Source organism: Callionymus lyra, chromosome 14 (genome assembly GCF_982586985.1).
Source record: "Callionymus lyra chromosome 14, fCalLyr1.hap1.1, whole genome shotgun sequence".
In the NCBI taxonomy this organism is placed as follows: Eukaryota; Metazoa; Chordata; class Actinopteri; order Syngnathiformes; family Callionymidae; genus Callionymus; species Callionymus lyra.
In genome coordinates this window covers 11,100,906-11,123,406 of record NC_141831.1, presented here as the reverse complement: position 1 = coordinate 11,123,406, position 22,501 = coordinate 11,100,906, and the positions used below count along the sequence as shown (strand labels likewise).

The 22,501-nt window shown below is 34.7% G+C and overlaps 1 protein-coding gene across 2 annotated transcripts; it reads left to right on the top strand.

Annotated features, from left to right (window-relative positions):
• Nucleotides 1-110: 110 nt before the first annotated feature.
• On the top strand, nucleotides 111-22,322 carry fez1 (fasciculation and elongation protein zeta 1 (zygin I)). Of its 2 annotated transcripts, XM_087807112.1 has the most exons (10): nucleotides 112-395; nucleotides 5,618-5,968; nucleotides 12,318-12,405; nucleotides 14,387-14,467; nucleotides 14,889-15,036; nucleotides 16,447-16,772; nucleotides 18,292-18,372; nucleotides 19,610-19,685; nucleotides 19,763-19,828; nucleotides 21,437-22,322. In XM_087807112.1, exons 2-10 carry the CDS (start codon nucleotides 5,643-5,645, stop codon nucleotides 21,451-21,453), a joined length of 1,209 nt encoding a protein of 402 aa, XP_087663238.1. In that variant the 5' UTR covers nucleotides 112-395; nucleotides 5,618-5,642; the 3' UTR covers nucleotides 21,454-22,322. The 2 variants fall into 2 exon arrangements, with proteins under 2 accessions (XP_087663239.1, XP_087663238.1); XM_087807113.1 differs by lacking the exon at nucleotides 14,387-14,467 and having other exon boundaries at nucleotides 111-395.
• The last annotated feature ends 179 nt before the right edge of the window (nucleotides 22,323-22,501 follow it).

Below are 22,501 nucleotides of genomic sequence, written 5' to 3'. Positions count from 1 at the left end.
TTCCTTCTGCTCCAGCCCCTCCTCCAACGTCTTCTCATCCTTCTCTCCTCATGAATATTTGGGAATTAAGGCGTGAGCGAGAGAGAGAGAGAGAGAGAGAGAGAGCGAGGGAGGAGGCCGGGACAAAGAGAGGAGAGAAAAGAAAGGTAGGGGAGGGGGTGCTGATGTCGTCAGAGCTCCGGCTGTGAGTGCAGCCTCGGTGTGAGCTGGCGGAATATTGATCGGGAAAACAACGGGCTGTGGGAGGACAGCGAAGTGTCGTAGGGAAGGCTACAGAGGACCAAACCTTTTTCCATCATTCCCTCCGTCATCTTCACCTCCTCTCAGTGGATGTGGCCGCCGCTCGCTCCAGCCGACTCTCACCCAAGGAGGGCTTAGAAGGACATCGACTGCAGGTGATGATCTGATCCGCCTCCATTTGTGTTTCTTTTGACCGTCGCCGTGCATCACCTTTTTTTCCTCCATCCCTGCCTGGTAACCATGGCTCCCTCCATCTCTCCTTCCGCTATCCCTCCCCCACTCCCTCTTGTTTCTGAGCTGATGCTTTTGCTTGATTTTTTTTTTCCGCCACAGACGGTTATAGATTTGTCTCAGTTATCGCAGATTTACAGAAAACCTCACCTAGACATCGGAAGATGAAACATTCCAGGCTTATTTTCGAAACCACAACCTGCTCGTACCTCACGTGACATATTCTCCATGATTTCTACACTTTGACTCTTCAGCTAAATTGATTTTCTCGACCTCACCTGAACGAGGCTTCGCACCTGAGTCTATTAAAGTCGGTAATAGAGCAAAACGGTGCTCAAGAAAAACACATTTTTATTTTTTCAATTTAATTTTAATTCAAGGCCCAGGGGCCAAATCTGTCCCGCCACATACATGTTATGTGGCCCATGTGATGGATGGATGAAAATAAAAGTAGATTAATGTCGATCCTTGAGAGATCAGGGTTAAGATAAGATAAGGAACAGACATTATTAATGTTAATAACTATATAGAGACTTTCAATGAAACTCCAATAGAAGAATTCGATTGGAGTGTTTGGTGAAGGATAACAAAAACAGAGATGAAGAAGATAATAATTCCTGTTTATTAGTGTCACGTGTCCTTAAAAATTCGATTTTATTCTCTATTATAGAGTTTTATAACGAAAATATATATGTATTTGTGTGGGTGTAAATTAAGGCATCAGGACCACGCCTGGTGTTATAGTATTGACAGAAAAATCAGATCAAATTATCACAAATTTTATTATATTAATGTTTATCTTATTTATCCATACATCTAAAATGTCATCATCTACTTTCCTGAAGACTTAGTAAATAATTAAAATAATTATAATTGTGTTACTTGGACATGTTTGACGTAATTGAGGAAAGTGATTTTATTTAACAATGTTGAGATTCTGTTGTTTGGATAATAGTTAAATATAATGTTATCGTCTACTTATCTAGAGAAATCAAAATAGAACTTTAATGTCGTTTCTCAGACACCGTTTAAGGATGTTATGAGGCAAAGGATAAACATTTTTAACGTAATAATGTTTCGATTTTTGGGGATTATTTCAAACTTTAAGTCATTTTAAATTAAAAACAGACTTTGATCTGCATGGACAGTGATGTGGTCACTGAACCCGAGTCATGCTCCCCCATGACTGTGCATATTACTTTATCTTAATAATTATGTTTACCATTTTAATAAAGGTTTTATCGGTTAAAAAAGAGGTTCTACAATCTTTGTTTCTTAGAGTCACATATTCAATAGTGAAAATAATCATTTAAATACAAATAAGAAAACAATCATTAATGTTCAAAACATAATTCGTTGATATAATTATTATTATTTTGGTTCCTATTATGATGAAATGACTTCTCTCTGGATCGTACCAAGTTGTCACTTCGTAGGGGGGATGAACAGGGTCGCTATAAATAGCCAAATAATGGTCTATTCAACACTTTCCTGCTCCTACGACATAGATCCAGGTATGAGGCTCCAAATCATGTTACAACCACATGTGTTTTTCTAAAGTGAATTAAATGAGCTTTTTTAAAGCTATAAAAGCATTAAAAGCCGAGTCAGACCAGACACAGAGAAACTGACGAATACAGCAAAGTCATTGTTCCTTTCGTTTCGACAGCAAATACTCGAGCGAGGTTTTCAGATTCTCCTCTACTTACTTCCATGACACATAAAGGTTGCTGAAGTACTTGGCAGCCATTTTTAAAACGTGAACTTGAGCCAATCGGATTTGCTCAGGGGTTGATGAGTCAGAATTTAAAAGGTATTTCCAATTAACTTTTACAACTCAGAGAAAAACGGCTTCGTAGACGAACGGATTGCAACACGTCAGCAACTTACTCACTGCAGATGTTCGCTGTTGTGTACAGAAACAGTTACTTTTTTTAATCTGTGAATATTACAAGGTGTTTTTGAATCTACAAACTAAGAGTTGACTTTGTTTGGAGTCTCTTGTGACAATTAATACATTTATTTTTTATCAAAGTCTTACTCTGGTATTAACTAGTAATGTCTGTAATGACCAACAAAGGACGTATATAAGAGCAAAAATGTTTGCTTACAACAGAGTATGTCTGGAAAATTATCCATTTAGTTTATCTAGTGCTGTATAGTTTAGTCTTTAACTCATCGAGCAACATTAAAGCAACACTATGTAACATTCGGTTGTATTTTTCAAAATATCTTCTGTAACGATTGGTTTGATTTTTTTGTCACTCGTGTATAAAACGCTTTACATAGTATTCTAACTTTAATCTTTGCTATATAGCGTTGTCTTGGCAACCCTGGTTCAGTTTAAGTTGAAGTATTAAGAGAGTATTAAGGAACTAGAAACAAAAACTGCATAAACAAACGTATAGGAAGTAAAATGAACGAGAAAATAATTATTTATAATGCAAATAAACTATTCCGAGGAGCCGAAACGACATTGAAAAAAACTACAAACTGTCCATTTTTTTTTTCAAGTTTATTTTGTAGATGCATATCTCACATTCTTAATAACACTTGAAATAATACCATGTACTCTGACACACAGGAGACAACGAAGGATTTACTGAAAAAGAAACACGATTTATTCCTGACCTTAACTGCATAAAAATACATCACTATAATGTTGAATCAGCAAGAACTGTAGACTGTTTTTTATGCATCAAGATAGTATCAGATTGAGTTTTTCTTCCTCTTATTTTTGCTGGTTTACAGTTTATTTTTTGTATTAACTTGACTAAAACAAGCGTCTCACTGGCTAAAATGACTTTTCTTTTCAAAATGTTCTAAAACTTTCAGACAGTTATAATCAATAAAAAATAAATTATACATTTTGTGCTTCCAAATGAATCCCTGATTTATTCTACCTTCCTGGAGTAATGTGTGTCTGTAATGTCGACTCCATCACCTCAATAATGTGGGGAGCAGCACCAGAGTCTCCGCTGGTGCGTAACAACATTAAGGCTGTTGTTGTAGCTGCACTTTGCTGACTGCTGTTATGGGCAGGAAGAGGCTTCCTGGAGCTAAATGGACTCTCTCCTCACTTACACCCGGACCTCGGTCCAGCAAAGCACATCGGATGATATTCCGGCTTCGCCACTGTAATTACACTGCGTCAGACGGCCTGACCCCAGATCAGCTTAAATCCAGAGAATTACGGCCGCGGGTAGAAGAGATCTTGAGATAAATACGCTTCATCCCAAATAGGGTAACGTTTGATATCTTAATGCTCGGAGAGAAGGCGACCTACTCACATGTTAAAAGATTTACATTTCATTGATTTAAAGGGAATGTATCGTATCTTAAGACACTTATTATTCATTATTTATGATTTTCCCTGATTTTCTGGGACTCCTGTGTTTGTCTTATGTGTCTTGGCCTTTTAAGTATATATTTTAACTATGTATTGTTTTTGATTGTTAAAGCTCTTTGTGACCCTGGTCTACTAAGGCTCTTTACAAATAAGTATTACTTACTTACTTCTTTAACTTGCTTTTTTCACATGTTAAAGTACAGTATCTGGAATTATCAATACAATTACTGATACAAATCTTGTATTATTATTCTTTATCTGTATATAGTTTGATAAAACTCTGACAACTATGGAAGTACATCAGTGCCATCAGAGTCAAGAAGTTGAATATTACATCTATAGTACACCAGTTTTTGAATGACATTTTTTTTAAGGATTAAATTAATTATATTAAATAATTAAATCAAATAATGTCTATGTTAAAATATTTTATTATTTTTTAATAATTGAATAAAAAATTGAATATTTATATATTTTTTAACTCACTTTTAATATTCAATATTTTAGAATTTGTAGCCTCTTACATTTAAACTAAAAATGTTGTTTTAAAAGTGCATCTCATCGGACTAATCCAGTCGAGCACTCGCTCCACACCAAATTGTAAAACTACCATTACATGCAAATAAATTAAATCTTACTGTTTTTTCAGGATCCACCTCCATTTTTGATAACTTTTAAAGTATATTATAAAACCTTGTCATGATTTTCCTCCTTTTTAATCCCTGATACTACTTAATTGGAAGTTTTTGTTACATGATGTAGAGTGGATATCTTTAAAGTGAGTGTTAAAATAACTTTAGCTTTATGAATAAAGCAAAACTAAATTTTGATATCATGGTAAAATCAAGAGCATCAGTAAAAATGTTTGTTTTTTAATATTCTCAGTTACCTCAAAAAAGTCCTCAAAATCATTTCCATGAAATTGACCAGTGGTCCTATGATGTCACGTGATCGCCAGCGCGTCACATGATTGGCTGAAAGTTCTATCAAGTAGCTCGGTACTCTTTCGACGTCGTCCAGTTTTCGACACGTGAAATTTAAACGTTCAATATTCCGATGCCATTTATATACTTACATAGAGAACCCCATTAAAAATGGATTCAAGGTCGTGCGACGAATGACATATTTTGCCGACATCGCTCAGGATTCTTCAATTAGCCTCATTTTTTACTCGTCGCCTTCCAGAAAGTTGACGGTCTCATCTGGTGTGTCCCAGCAGGGGGGCTTAATTAACTGTGGTTGAACAGTACAGTTAACTGGTTCTGTTCCCGCCCACCCTTGGGACCTGGTCCCCTTCTGGAACATCCTCCTTTATCTCTTGAGTGTCTAGACGACACGGTGTGGTTTCCACATGAAGTGGTGCCATTGTAATTTACCACAAATCCTTTTGGGCCCATTAGTCTTTCAAGCAGATGGTGCCGTGAGGTGACATGTTCCAATTCTTTGCCTCGCCTGAAGTGCCACCTGATAAGAAAGACGAATACATATTGTCTATTCATGAGTGGGGGTGTGTATTGGTAAGATTCTGGCGCTAAGTATCACAATATAGGGGCAAGGATACTGTAGTAACAAGGATATATTTGTAGTATTGTCGAGTACTTTACTCTGGTGTTGCAGAATTTACAGACCACATGACTCTTGACGAAGTCGTAACTACTTTAATTTATTTTGAAACCAAAATATGTCCAAACATCAGCTTTAAAAGTAGCTGGAATCAACTGTATCCTCTCGTCCTCAGTCACCATCAGGATCTTGCAGGATTTGCGATATTTCAATTCTTGACTCCTTCTTGTGCAGGAACCGGGTCATCAAAGGGGACACAATGGAAGCCCCCCTTGTCTGCCTGGATGAGGAATTCGAGGACCTCCGTCCCTGCCGGATGGACGACCTGGACCATCCGTCGCTCAACAACTCCTCATACTCCACCACCACCACCATGCCCCTGGCCTCCATCACCCGCGAGGACTTCTCAGAGCTGGAGAACTTCTCCGAGATGATGAGCTTCAAGTCCATGGAGGACCTGGTGAACGAGTTTGACGAGAAGTTGAACGTCTGCTTTCACAATTACAACACCAAGACGGAGGTGCTGGCGCCCATACGCAGCCAGACGCACAACCAGGAGGACGAGGAGCAGCTACAGGATGAAGAGTAAGTAAACAAGGTCCTTCCATACTTTCTCAGCACTTTGTATTTATACTGATTAACCAGAAGGGGTGCGCATTGGCGAGAATCTTGCCATATGATTGGTATACATTGCTATATTTTGCGATTCAGTAGGATATATTTGTAGTATTGTCAAAGTACTTGACTCTGGTGTTGCAGAATTTACAGACTTTTGACGAAGTCGTAACTGCTTTCATTTGTCTTGAAACCTAAATATGTCCAAACATCAGCTTTAAAAAGCTGCTGGAGTCGACTGTATCCTCTCGTCCTCAGCCATCGACGGGATCCTGCATTATTTTATAGTTCCTTAAGTAATGACTGCTCTGGCCACCTAGAGGCCAGAATGTTAATTGCAACACAAAAATTAACAAACGCTGTTTGTTTAAAATTAAAAGTTAAAATAATTTAATTGTATATACTCTTATTAATTATATACACAAACACTTTTGATTAGTGACGGGCTGATGAAGCTTCATGAAACAGTGTCATGTTGTGTAGAGATCAGTAGGTGGCGCCATCAGTTTAAAAATGATGTGATGTTTCATTAGAACAGTTACAAAAAAAAGGAAAATAGTGCAGAGGCCGCCATCTAGTGGACTCTGAAAATAATGACAACGCTTCATGAAGCTTGCCTATTAATATGTATTTATTCATTTTTATTTTTTCTTAAATCGGTACAGTGCGGATAAATAACGATATGGTATTGCAAAAAGAATAATTGCGATATATAAGTGTATCAATATTTTCTTCATAGTGTTCTGCTTTGGCTGCTATTCGCTTCATGTGGTGGTGTCGGACTGCAGACTCTATAGTTCAGTTGGTCATGGTTCTTCTGGATCTGGTTCTTCAATGATGGATCCTTGTATCTAATGATAATGTGTGTGTCCACTGCCTTTTATCTTTCATATTTATTTATAATAATTCTAACTTTATTTCCAAAGAGTAACATCCAGTGTTAATGTTAGAGATAAAAAGGCAAAACTCTTAATCCGTGTTATGGTTTCTGGCTTTGTAGTTTAACGTATACATCAGGTGATGACGTGGGTTTCGACCACAGCCCTTAAACATGCGTTCAGGCGTATTGGTGGTTGAAGTTAGCGGTTGCTAAGTGGAGTTATTCTAGTAACAAGCACGTCAATGTGTAGACTTGTTGCTCAGACGACTCATACAGTCAGACAAAAATGGCCTAAAATTACAGTGAATCTACGTAAAAACACAACAAAATATATATCAAGTTAGTACAAGATTTTAAGCGACATACATTTTTAGCTAATTCAGCTTTTTGCTTAACTAGTTTTTTAAAAGGTCATTAAAGCGACATGAAAAATGTGTCCAAGCATCAGCTTTAAAAAGCTGCTGGAGTCGACTGTATCCTCTCATCCTCAGTCATCCCCAGAATGTCGAAGGATTTTAAAAAAAAAAAAAAGAAAAAATAGCTGTTTATTCTAAAGTATTTATACTTAACTGTATACCATAAAATAAAAAAATAAAAAAATCCAAATGTGAGTTATACTTGAAATAGTAAATCGATAAAGTGGTGTTGAATATCGATACAGTATCCTGAAAGATATATCGCTGTATCGATAATTTCTACATCTCTAATAATATGTATTTCTTCTCATAGATCAGGGTTTTTTCCTGGTCATGTCGGTCTGACACCGCAGTACTAGTACACGCTCACACATGGACTGAGGTTAGAACAGTAGCTCGGCATGTGACATACGACAGCAGACACAATATTTCCTCGCCGTGACCACAACATTCTGAAACAAGCGCCTCAGTGTGTCTTGCTCGCCCGGGTCGATGGATGAATTATTTAGCGTCCTCTGGAGCTGCACTCCGCTCCACCTCTCGCAGTCTGTTGCCCCGAAATCAGCTGATCCGGGAATTATTCAGAGGGTCTGTGGGCTGGTCCAACTGAATTGTTTATAGTCTCATCAGCAAATCTTACTCAGAAGATGATGTCAGATTTTTACTTCTTCTTGGAGAAAGAGTATAATGACCATTTGTACTAAGGATTAACTTCAAAATGTTTTGTTTATGTATAACAACGTTGTTTTTGTTTAATTTTTCATAATTATTACTTCGTCTGCAACTATGAATGCTTCATTTTTACTTAACATACAAGTTTTTCTGTCTCTAGTTTGCGATATCTGAAGCTTTTTTTTATATTTTATTTATAAGATAAAATTTCCATTTCACATTTTACATTATGTATTTTCCAGATTAGGTTTGGAAAGTAATTTTAATGCATTGTGAAACTTAATGGAAACTTGTTAGTGTAAGGAACATTAGCTTAAAAAGCTAAATGCTAAAAACATTAAAAGATTATAATCAAAGGTTAGTGAGTCTCTATTTTTTGTTTTATATTAAGTGGAAAACAAATGTAGAAATTACTGAATCAAATTCACAAACCATTGAAACCAATTTACAAATATTTGAGATGGTTTAAAAATTATTAAAACAAAATAACACACTAATGAAACAAATTGAATAAAAAAATATTGAAGTACATTTACCAACTACTGAAATACATTAACAGACTAATTAAACAAAACAATAAACTACTGAAGTGAATTTACAAAGTATTTCAACAAATTACCAAGTTACAAATTTACAACTATTGAAACACATTTACAAACTATTACATTCAGTTTATCAACTATTTTATCAAGTTTACACATGAAGTTTACTTACAAACTTGTCAAGTACATTTAAAAACTAATGAAATACATTTACAAACTATTGAAACAAATTTACAAACTATTATAACACATTAACAAATTATTGAAACAAATTTACAAACTAACATAACACATTTACAAACTAATATAACACATTTACAAACTAATATAACACATTTACAAACTAATATAACACATTTACAAACTAACATAACACATTTACAAACTAATATAACACATTTACAAACTTTTTAAAGAAATGTACAAACTATCATAACACAATAACAAACTACTGAAACACATTCACAAAATATTTAAACACATTTACAAACTATCATAACACATTAACAAATTATTGAAACAAATTTACAAACTAACATAACACATTTAAAAACTAATATAACACATTAACAAACTATTTAAACAAATGTAGAAACTATCATAACACATTAACAAACTATTGAAACACATTTGGCAAGCTATTGAATCAAATTTACAAACTTTCATAACCCTTTTTTACTTGAATTTCATGAGAAACGACTATCACGAGATACAAGTATTTGAGATTTTAAAAAATAATCCATGTCACCGTAGTTTTCCACTTCCCAGCCACCGTACACATCTGTATGGGTGAGAATAATTTTGTCAATATCAACAACCAGTACTTATAATGGAAAAAGGGTAAATGGCACGAGACAGTTTCCTGTCTTGAAAAAACAATTAATACGTTCTTTGCTGCGAAAAAAATGTGTTTCAGTTTTGCAAAAACGTTAATAAAACTCGTAATAATCCCTGAAATATGCAGAAAGCTGTCGTTTGCCATGTGCTGTAAGGTAAACCAGATTTGTTAAATCTGCCGTGGATTTTCGACGAAGTGAAACTATCAACTCAGAATCTGCTGTTTGGCTGAAACACGAGCGTCGGCACATTTGAGTGTAATCCACGCAGATGCCTGCTTAGAAACACAGATACGAGAGCGTTCCCAAAAACACTCTGATATGAAACGCAGTGATTTCTCCTGAGTGGCCGCGAGCCAATGAGCACAGCAGGACATCGCTGTGACACAGAGTTCCAATCCCACTGAACCAGATCAACACGGTCTGAGGTGACATTGAATCAATTATATCAATGAAGTCAGAGTTTGACTTTTTCAGTGTCTCTGTGCATCAGATGCAAAATTATAAAGGTTTTTTTTATTTTCTAAAGTTATTCGTGTCTTGAGGAAATCATCGACTTGTTCCCATGTGTAAACTCGTATTTAACTATTAGATGATGATATTCAAAGCCACAGAGAGAAAGATGAAAATACATTTTGAAAAACATCCTATGAGCTAATGGCTACATCCTGCACTGGTGTTCATTAACGTCAGCACTCCCTCTTGAGTATATTAGAGATTAGAAATAAAAAAAATGCAAACAACTACTGTCAAATGAACACACTGTGACATATATATACTGTATATCTATATATTTTATGGCTTTCAAGCTATGCGATTAATTACGATTAATTAATCGCAGTCTCCTTTGCCTTTTAATCGCATTAATATCATACAACTACTGTCAAATGAAGGCGGAGAACACACTGTGACATATATCTCACTGTATCTCTAATAATATGTGCATGATGAGGAAGATAACTATTTTTTTTATGGATCTCAAGTTATGCGATTAATTAATTACAGTCTGCTTTGCCTTTTAATCGCATTAATATCATACAACTACTGTCAAATGAAGGCTGAGAACACACTGTGACATATATCTCACTATATCTCTAATATTATGTGCATGATCAGGTAGATAACTATTTTTTTATGGCTCTCAAATTATGCGATTAATTTCGATTAATTAATGACAGTCTGCTTTGCCTTTTAATCGCATTAATATCATACAACTACTGTCGAATGAAGGCAGAGAACACACTGTAACATATATCTCACTGTATCTCTAATAATATGTGCATGATGAGGAAGATAACTATTTTTTTTATGGATCTCGAGTTATGCGATAAATTAGGATTAATTAATTACAGACTGCTTTGCCTTTTAATCGTATTAATATCATACAACTACTGTCAAATGAAGGCTGAGAACACACTGTGACATATATCTCACTATATCTCTAATAATATACGCATGATCAGGTAGATAACTATTTTTTTATGGCTCTCAAATTATGCGATTAATTTCGATTAATTAATGACAGTCTGCTTTGCCTTTTAATCGCATTAATATCATACAACTACTGTCGAATGAAGGCGGAGAACACACTGTAACATATATCTCACTGTATCTCTAATAATATGTGCATGATGAGGAAGATAACTATTTTTTTTATGGATCTCGAGTTATGCGATTAATTAGGATTAATTAATTACAGACTGCTTTGCCTTTTAATCGCATTAATATCATACAACTACTGTCAAATGAAGGCAGAGAACACACTGTAACATATATTTCACTGTATCTCTAATAATATATGCATGATGGGGTTGATAACTTTCTTTTTATGGCTCTCAAGTTATGCGATTAATTACGATTAATCTAGTCTGCTTTCCTTTTAATCGCATTAATATCATTTTTAATTAAACTACTGTTTCAGGTCTTCTTCAGGCCTCTGTATTTGTGTATTAATACAATATATAATAGTATAACACTTGTTTGTTACATGTTAACTTAAAAATAAAAAAAATGTTTTTTATTTTGTACAGTATGACTATGTTTTATAGCTTTTCATAACAATAAAAAAAAATATATATATTATTATTATTATTAATAAACGTAATATTGTCATCCACTATCGTTTAAAAAAACCTTTTTCTAGTATTTGTTTTTATTTTTTCTGACCTATATTTAATATTTTTAAAAATATATATCTTCTAAGATTGTATATGTTATTTTTGCTATTTTATCTTTACATTTGCACAATATAGTGTATTTTATTTGTCTTATTGAATGTATTTTCATGGTATTTTTCTTTTAAAAATAGATGCTGCTACATACAGTATCCTTGAGATAAATCAAGTAAATATTGATCTTAAAATATACCTTTGTGTTAAACCTTTCAAAGTAAAACACATGGAAAGCATGTCCCTCTAATGTTATATAAACAATAAGAGACGAAACTGTCTTATTTGTTAATAAATAAAAATTACATTAGCATCAGCATTAGCATTAGCAATAAATTAAAAAATACAGTTTATTTTACATGGTGCAGTTAAGCGCCGATGCTGGAGTGAACAATGGTGTCTTTTGTGAGTTCCACTGTCCAGTGTGATGCGTGAGGTCACGGCCAGTGTGGGCAGTGTCACTGCGAGCGCTGTGGCGTCCCGACTTGACCCCTGGAATAACACGACCCAAACAAAAGACACTTTCTTCCAGTGTCCAGTCATAAAGAGTTGATGGTCCCAGCAAAGTGCAGCAGATTTTTTCCAACCCTCAGGAATACTGTGACAACAGTAAGCTGTGTTTTTAAATCTGTGTATTGTTCCTCCACGGATGTATTGACTTTCTTCGACACCGAGTCGACGTCGCAACGACGCACAAAAAAAATCTCTTGTTCTCTGACAATGGCTTAAAATAGACCTCAGAACTAGTGTTTTTTACGTTCTTCTTTGACGACATTTCCTTTTTTTTCGATGTTTGTTTTCCCAGCGTGTGGGACGCTCTCACCGACAACTTCAACTCCACCTGGGACGACCCGGATGCAGAAGGACTCAACGGAAACATGTCTGACCACGAGGTAGAGATTTTTGCAACTGTAAAGTTATTAATTTGTGATTAAAAATCTATCTTTCTATGTCAATATGTTGCTGTCAACAACAGTGTTAGTCTTGCAAACTCAGGTATTTGTGTGTTTTTTTGCGATCCATTGCAACAAAGAAGGCGTGGTCAGGCACTGCAGATGCAGCTATGATCAAAAATTCTATTTATTGTGGACATCAGTAAGTTTTAGAGGAAGAAATTTCCCTTTTTTATTCACTATAATATAAAATAACTCCCTTTTTTGTGGTTCCTTTTGTGTATTTTGCGACCCATCTCTACAAAAAGGGTGTGGCACAGCAGAACAGGGAAGTCTGATCAAACATACTAATTAATGTTTACATTACTATGTGACTATCGTGTAAAAACCCCCAACTTTCTTTTGGTATTTTTGATTTTCTTTGATTTTTTTTTGCAAACATTCGTAAAATAACTATATTAGTAGGTAAGAGCTCTAGATGGCGCTAGTGCTAACATTAGTACTGATTGAGAAGCTTTTGAGTTTGCTGTTTTTTAAATGACCTTGATTTGATTTTCTTAATATACGTCTTTAATTTTGGAACATGCACAGAAAAGAATGTTTGATATTTCATCATCTATATTCTACTGGTATTTGGGGTTTTATTTAGGGAATAAAGTAGTGATGAAGCTTCATGAAACAGAAATCAGTTTAAAAATCCTGTTTATTTAGAACGGTTGTTTAGAACAAAGATAAAAAGTGCAGAGACCGCCATCTAGTGGACTCTGAAAATAATGACACTGCTTCATGAAGCTTCATCAGACCCAGTATTTTGTGACTCATCACAACAAAGAAGGCGTGGTCAGGCATTACTCATCAAAACACCAAGATTAAAATATTGATTTATCGTTCACATTGCTACATTTTGCTGCATTTTGTTAAAAAGAAACACACTATTATCTTCCACTGTCGTGTATATAAACTCCTTTTTCTGGTATTTTGTTTTTTTATTTTGTGTTTTTTGCAACTCATCCCAACAAGGAAGGCGTGGTCGGGCATTACTCATCGAAAAACACAAAGATAAAAATATTTCTTTATGGTGCACAATATTTTAGAGAGAAATGTACTATTCTCCTGCACTGTCATGTAAAAAAACGCCCTTGTTTTTTTTAGTTTTTTTGTGACTCATCGAAACAAAAGAAGGTGTGGTCAGGCATTACTCATTAAAACACCAAGTTTAAATTATTAATTTATTGTTCACATTGCTACATTTTGTTGCATTTTGTTAAAACAAATGCACTTTTGTCCTCCACTGTCCTGTATAAAAACTCCTTTTTCTGGTATTTTGATTTTACTTTGTGTTTTTTGCAACTCATGCCAACAAAGGAGTGGTCGGGGATTACTCATAGAAGGACAAAGATATTATTATTTCTTTATGGTGCACAGTACGACAAAAAGAAAAAAAGTACGACAAAAACACACTATTTTCCTCCACTGTCGTGTAAAGAAACTCTTCTTTGGTATTACTTAGTGTTTTTTGTGACTCATCGTAACAAAGAAGGCGTGGTCAGACACTTCCAATCGAGCCACTGAGATAATAGTTTTCATCTATCGTGCATTTCACTTCATTTAATGAAAAAAAACATACTATCGTCCTCCACTTTCACGTGAAAAAAAAATCAAAAATACCATGGAAAGGTTTCAGACCCTGCCATAGGTGGCGCTAGTCTCTCCGGCATCAGTCCAGCTGAACTTCATCAAGCGCGTCTGTGGATTTAATTGCTTTCACTCACAGAGGTGAAGATAAACCGACTTTTCTTCTGTTCCGACGTTCTCTAATCATCCGAGCTCTCTCAAGTATTCTCAGCGGAGCCAGACTGACAGTAGGAGTGGCTGACGTGGATGGAATAATAAAAAACTTGCACGATGAAAAAATGATGTTGGATTTATCGAAAGCTTTTTTTTTTAAAACAACCGTAAACGTTTCTCGTTTTAAAAACAGATCCATGAAAAAGACGAGGAAGAGATGAACGAGAAAAACGCCAACCTCCTGAGCGACGAGCCTCTTATCACGGCAGATCAGGTGTGTGTTCCCGATCGCTGCACGTCTTTGAAGGTGTGTAATTACATTTTCAGAGAGATGGAAGGTTCGGAGATAGTGTGGGAGTCGTCGGCTTTTTTAAATATTTTCATTTCTGTATCCAACACTTAGCTTTCACTACTAGTTAAGAATAATCTGATCATTATCTAGAAGCAGGCCAACACTTGCGCGTTCATCAACCGGGACAATTTAAAAATACGACAGCTTGATGGTGACGAAGTGATCCAACACCCCATGTGTTGAACTTGGGCGCCCACGAAAGTCACTTTATGTCATTAAAGTTCATTCTGTGATCTATAAAGATGCCTGTGTTCATTTGTAGCATTAGCTTTTTAGCTACTCGTCTGTTGTCTCGAAGCCTCTGTGAGTCTCATCATCTTGTATCTTTCACTTTTTTCTCAAGGTCATCGAAGAGATCGTGGAGATGATGGAGAACTCTCCGGATCCCGGCGAGACAGAGGAGGAGGAGGACGAGGAGGAGACCAACCCGTCGCTGCTGGAGGAGATCAGGCAGCTGTCGCAGGCGTCCAACAACAACTGCTCTTATGAAGGTGTTTTTTGGACTTTTTGCAAACCTTGTATATTTTGAAAGATTACATTTGTTTTAATTGAATTAGAAAATGGAAGGTTTTCAATTTCAATTAAGTTTTTTTTACTCATTGATATTGTTCGATTTTTAGTTTGTAGCCTTTTACATTCAGTGGTGCTACTATTATTATCAACATTTTTATATTGAATGAAGTGGCTATGATTCCAAAAATATTGAATTTAGAACATTTTTTAATTATAAGAATAAGAATAACTATATGTTTCAAAATTAATTCATTACGAAAATATTCTGTTTATTCTATTAAATTATTATTATTTTTTAAAATTCACAAATGATTTAGTTCAATTATTTTCTTAAAACAAATTCAACCTTTCAATATAGAAATGTATCTAATTCAAATATATATGTTTTTTAATCAGTGCTTATGAAACAACAACATCTTGGTAAAATAATTTAAAGTTAACAATTCAATATTCTGATGGCACTGATGTACTGCAACAAACGCCATAAAACAGCTGATGATCATGAATACAAATTGTATTATTATTATTTTATTTTATTTAAGATTAATCCAATTTTATTTAATTTTTCCAATTTTATTTTAAATACTTTTATTTGGCACTGATGTACTTCAATACTAATTTTATTTTAAATTGTATTCAATATTATTTAATTGCATTGTATTATATTTAATTTTATCCAATTTAATTTAATTTAATTTTATCCAATTTTATTTAATTTCTTCCAATTTTATTTCTTCCAATTTTATTTGGCACTGATCTACTTCCATATTTTTTTCCAAAAAAAACATCACTAAACAGCTCATGATCGTAATTACATTTTATTTTTATTTGATTTTATTTAATTTTATCCAATCTAATTTTATTTAATTGTATCCAATTTAATTTTACAAATTTTTACAAACATCATAAAACCGCTCATGAACATGAATACTAATTTTATTTTAAATTTTATTTTATTTTATTTAATTCAATTTCCTTTAATTTAATTTTATTCCCATTTATTTCATTTAATTTCATTTTCTCCAATTTATTTCATTTGATTTTATCTAATTTTATTCTATTTTTTCGAATTTAATTTTATCTAATTTTATTTGGCACTGATGTACGTCCATATTTTTCCGAAACAAACATCAAAGTATATAAAGCAACAAAGGGTTTTAATCTTAAATTGTTAATATATATGATAATTAGGACATTTCAGTCAAGACTTCCAGTGCAAACAGCGCTAACATCAAGGCTGCACAGTGAACAACAGCCGTATATAGACGCTCATATCACGCCTGAAGGTCACATCGTGACTCATGGATGAAAAGATGCTTCATGTCACGTTCAAGGACGTGTTTACATCCGTGACGACGGCTAACAAGTTGCTTCTCCGTCCTCCTCAGGCCTGAGTCTGATGACGGCCGCCTCTCTGGAGGAGCTGCTGCACAGGGTGGAGTCGGCCATCCGAGAGTTCTCAGAGGAGCTGGTCAACCAGCTGGCTCGACGGGAGGAGCTGGAGTTCGAGAAGGAGGTGAAGAACACGTTCATCACGGCCCTCATGGAGGTGCAGAACAAGCAGAAGGAGCAGCGGGACAACAGCAAGCGCCGGCGTCGAGACAAGGCTCTGAGTCTGCAGGGGAGCGGCACGGTGGTGGATCTGAACATCGGGAATGCTGGGAATACTGGGACCACTGGGCGCACGGAGAAGGCCGGCAGCATGCCAGTGAAGGTGAAGGGTTGTTATTTGAGAGAGATTTTCATTTTTACCTTTTCCTTTTGGCAAGGAGGACACGTGGCAATGAACTTATCTACCTGTCCGCAGATCATGAATACAATATTTTTATTTTATTTATCAAGTTTTGTTTTGTTATTTCCAATTTTATTTTAACCAATTTTATTTGATTACATTTCATTTTATTTTATTCTCAAAGTTTTATCTTGTTTTTTCCAATTTTATTTTATCCAATTTTATTTTATTTTAAGTTCTTTTTTTATTTTCCAATTTTAATTGTTCCAATTGTATTTTATTTTATCTAAAAAATAAATTATATCCAATTTTATTTGATTTTATTTATCAAGTTTTTTCTTTTTTTTTTCTTATTTTATTTTATCCCATTTGATTTAATTTGACTTTAATTCGATTCAATTAGATTTTTTGTTGTTCCTTTTGACATGCCCATACTAATGTACTAGTCTTTTATGTCTTTTTATTATTATTATTATTAATTTTATTCATTCTTATCTATACTTAAAACTGGCAATAAACATGATCTATAAACAGATTAACTCAAAAACAGATTTTATTTTTAAAAATTATCAGGAGAAAATTATACTATACCTAAAATTGGTGATGTTTCGAATTACCATCTGGATCCTCAAATCTTTTGAAGGTTGCTATCAATGATGGTTCTGCGCTTTGTAAAGAACTTCTGTTATTTTTGAATAGAAAATTCAACCTTGCAATATACAATTATTTAATTCAATTATTTAATCAAATAACATTTATGAATTGATTACTAATCTTTACTTTTTTCTTCTTTTTTTTACATCCATTCCTTTTATCGAAACCTGTTATTTTGTATCGTTTTTTATATATTTGTTTGCACTTTTGTTTCCGACTTAAGATAAGATAAGAAATACACTATATAAGTACTTCTATATAATATACATTACATTGAATATATAGTGCAAGGAATTATATAATCCAATAAAATAAATGATAATAACAATAGTAATAATAATACACTAATACAATATGATAATATATAGTAGTAGTGCACGAACAAATACTCTGATAATTATGCATAATAAATAGTAGAAAAATGTAACACAGTACAGCAGTAGAAATACTTGTATTGTTTTTATTATACAACTAAATTATGGCACTGATGTCTCTCCCAACAATACTCCAGGAATTCCATACAAGAATCTTGAGTTTATTTTACTAGGATAATTAAACTTTATTAATCATTTTTGCGTCCAAGTGTTGTTGACATAAGACGAATATGAAAAACCCTTAAATCACAGACGCTTCTGTCTGTTCCATTTGTTAATGGATCTCTTGCTCCATTAGCCTTGAGAGTCTCTTCCGGGAAGGTCGACTGGAACTGACCGTCCAGGAACAACTAATGGCTTCTGACTTCTGTAGAAGACAAGCAGCGTTTTAGACGCACAAGAGAAACTAAACTATCAGAGCATAACTTTCTTCTCTACTGGTCTTTAGTGTAAAACGTGTGTTTGTCCTGCAGCGCTTTAGCATGGAGGGACTTTCCAACATCCTGCAGACCGGCATCAGACAGACTTTCGGAAGCACAGGGAGCGACAAACAGGTGAGACGATCGTCTACTATGTTTATATATATATATATATATATATATATATATGTCAAAGTACAGATTGGAATCCAGTAGGATCTGGAATCCTACTAGTAGAGATTGGAATTCCAAAGTACAGATTGGAATTCCAATCTCTACTAGTAGGATTCCAGATCCTACTCGATTCCGATCTGTACTAGTAGGATTCCAGATCATACTAGTATAGATTGGATGACGGTACTAATACAAGTACATGATATGGGTACACGATATGGGTTAGGGTTAAGGTTAGGATTTGATTCAATCAAAATAACATCCGAATTTCTCCTATTAGAATTGGAGATTGCCCTGATAGAATTCCCATTTGTCCTAGGACAGATTGGAATTCCAATATTTACGTCCCAATACAGTAGTAGGATTCGAATCCCTCCTAGTAGAGATTGGAATTCACTAGTAGAATCTGGAATCCTGCTAGGACATATTTGAATTCCAATACTCAGATCCAAGTTCAGAAGTTCAATCTGTACTAGTAGAATCTGGAATCCTACTAATACAGATTGGAATTCTAATGTCTACTAGTAGGATTCCAGATGTAATATGTACTTGACATGTCTATATATCTATATATTATTGGTGTATTATTAGTGGTGTGAAAAGATAATTATACACAGATGCATTGAGATACTACATCCATATTCAACAGTACTGAATCAATTGTTTGCCTTTCAAACCATATCTATTTTTTAATTGTGTTCAAAAAACAAAAACATACATTTAAAAATGAATAAATAAATCGATTTTTCTTTTCTTTTTTTTTTATTCAAAATGGAAATGTAAATATTCATAGTGGTTTTTGTGTTGCAATTACAATTCTCGGCAGCGGTCACTATGTACTCTTGAGCTATTTGAACAATAAAATCCTTTGAAATCAAGGCGATGACTGAGGACGAGAGGATGCAGTCGACTCCTGCAGCTTTTAAAGCTAAAATTCGAACATATTCATCTGAAAGTAGTTTTGACTACATCAAGAGTCATGTGGTCTGTAAAATATGCAACTGTTGAGTCAAGTATACTGTATCCTTGTTACTACAGTATCTCAATATATCCTTATAAAATGTATAGTTGCCTATGTATTGTGATAAATATTGTATCACCAGATTATTGCCAATACACAATATATATATATCATTGTGATACTACTACAATATAGATCATTGTGATACTACTTACAGTGATCTACTGTTTTCCTCAGTATCTAAACACGGTTATTCCGTACGAGAAGAAGAGCGTCCCTCCGACCGTAGAAGACCTGCAGATGCTAACAAACAGTAAGCAGACACAAATATTTTGTTAATATTATTCGGTGTATCAATCGTTTATTGTATGTTTTTTTGTATCTCTTCAGTTTTGTTTGCCATCAAGGAGGACAGTGAGAAGGTGCCTACACTGTTGACCGACTACATATTAAAAGGTAAAAGTGTCTTGCGTTTATGAACCGTTAAAAGGAATGTGGAGGTCAAAGAACATGTAGAAACTAAGTGTGTTTAGTTTGTATTTATTTATATTATTCATTATGAGTCTATATGACTATAAGTCATTCTGTTAAAGGACTTTTGTTCTTCACTTTTGTCATTTTTGTGGGAATCTATTAAGAGAAGTTACTGTAAAAAGAAAATTTTGGTAAAAAAAACATGCTTCTATATCAGATTTTAGCATATTTCGATTGACATCACTACTTAATTTAATACTTTTCGCTCCTCATTTTTGCATGATGGACCATCACAACAACAACTGTATAAAATGTGGTCGACCACGACGAGTGTAAATCGATCTCCGCAGCAGCAAATGAGCTCTTTGAGTCGATAAGTGCAGAATGAGTTGAAGTTCTGTCGCTCTCTGACCTGTGCTCTCTGATTCATCATTTCATCTTGTTCTCCTTTCTATCTGTCTCCACTTTCATTATTTCATCTTATTCTTTCATCGGTCTCTATTTTCATCAGTTTATCTTCCTCACTTTTCACCTGTCTTTACTTTCATCAATTTATTATCTTCTCTTTTCATCCGTCTCTACTTTCATCAGTTTATCTTCTTTACTTTTTAACTCTCTCTACTCTCATTAGTTTACCTTCTTTACTTTTCACCTGTTTCTACGTTCATCAGTTTACCTTCTTCACTTTCCACCTGTCTCTACTTTCATCAGTTTATCTTCTTTACTTTTCACCTGTTTCTACGTTTATCAGTTAATCTTCTTCACTTCCACCTGTCTCTACTTTCATCAGTTTATCTTATTCACTTTTCACTTGTCTTTACTTTCATCAGTTTATCTTCTTTACTTTTCACCTGTCTCTACTTTCATCAGTTTATCTTCTTTACTTTTCACCTGTTTCTACTTTCATCAGTTTATCTTCTTTATTTTTCACCTGTCCCTACTTTTACCAGTTTATATTCTTCACTTTTCATCTGTCTCTACCTTATCAGTTTATCTTCTTCACTTTTCAAACATCTATACTTTTATCATTTCATCTTGGTGTCCTTTACGTCTGGTTCTACCTTCATCAGATCACCTTGTTCTCCTTTTATTTGTCCCACCTTAAATCATTTCATCTTGTTTTCATTTCATCTGTCTCCACTTTCATCATTTCATCTTGTCGTCCTTTTCATCTGTTTCTACCTTCATCAGTTCATCTTGCTCGCCTTTCATCTTTCTCTACTTTAGTCTTGTTCTCTTTACATCTCTCTTAACTTAAATAATTTAATCGTTTTCTCCATTTCTTGGTGTTCATTAAGAAAATGTGAGAGAAAGTCAGATTTTGCGGTGTTTGTTGAACAAAATAGCATCTTTGTCTTTGCTCACAGCGTCACCTGCTGTCGTAACGGTGATACTACAAGTTGAGGATAATTGAATGAATCTTATTTTTGAATTATGTTTTTGTTATAAAATGTCATGTTTTAAAAAGAAAATAGTTTCATTGTGACAATAATAGGAGAATGTATATTATTTTAATAGATTACATAAAACTTTATTGATCCCTTTGCTTTACAAATTGTCAACAAAAACAATGTTGTGTTGTGTGTGCAGTGTTGTGTCCCACCTAGAACCCCCCCAAACCCAACCCCCCGCCCGGAGCCTCAGGGTGACAAGAGTCGGCGTGTGGAGCCTCATCACCTCTGGCCAGAGCTGCATGAACCTCCTCCTTCTCCTGGATCCTCACCGTCATCCTCCTCTCCATCCTCGTGTTCGACCGCCTCTTCATGGAGCTCACCTTCATCATCGCCATCGTCATCATCATCATCATCACGCTCAGGCCAGAAACCACCGGAATATCGTCGGGAACGTCGGGGAGGGACGTGACATCATCATTACCCGACCTTACAACATTTAAGATTCGAAAACTATAGTTTCTTAAAAAACAGTAACAAAAAATATTTTTCTCTCAGATTATTTTTGAGCAACAGAAGAATTAAAAAATAATAATAAAACCTCAAGAAACACAGTTTTCTCCTCCAGATCAGTGATGTTGTCTGTTTCACGATCGCAGTGAAATATCATCTCATCCCCCTCTCCTTCTCTCCCTCTCCCTCTCTCTCTCTCTCTCTCTCTCTCAGAGGAATTTGTCCGAATTAAAAAGCCATGAACTCTTTTCTGCCGACTCAGCACTGTAGCTCAACGTGTCAACAAGTACGGGTGCAGACGCTTCTTTGATTTTCTATTTTCTTGTCATTTATACGGGAATGTTTTGTTATAAACTGACTTTTTTTTTTTATTGTTTCTGTGATGGACTGACAGGACATCAATCATCGATCTGATGACCCCCCTGTACCCCTCCACCCTTTCCACCCCCCCCCCCATAAGGCGAGCTCACCCTCAGTAAAGGCATATATTCTAACATTTATGAATTATTTGAGATGACATGTAGGTGAATGTTACATTGCTGATGGCAACTTCTAATAAACGTGATACCCCACCTGTGTGTGTGTGTGTGTGTGTGTGTGTGGGGGGGGGGGGCATATAAAGGCAAATAAACTATAAAATCAATATTCCAGACCCAGAATGCATGTTTATTTATTTATTATATTAATAATTCTTATTTTTTATTTATTTAGTTTAGGAAAAAAGAAGTATATAATGGAGATTTTGGTTTAA

Bases quoted from the DNA above. Each gene is read 5' to 3' on its own strand.
- fez1 (XM_087807112.1), top strand. From the start codon at position 5,643: ATGGAAGCCCCCCTTGTCTGCCTGGATGAGGAATTCGAGGACCTCCGT. The intron at 14,468-14,888 runs GTGTGTGTTCCC...TTTTTTCTCAAG, and splicing joins CTCTTATCACGGCAGATCAG to GTCATCGAAGAGATCGTGGA. The intron at 15,037-16,446 runs GTGTTTTTTGGA...CGTCCTCCTCAG, and splicing joins CAACAACTGCTCTTATGAAG to GCCTGAGTCTGATGACGGCC.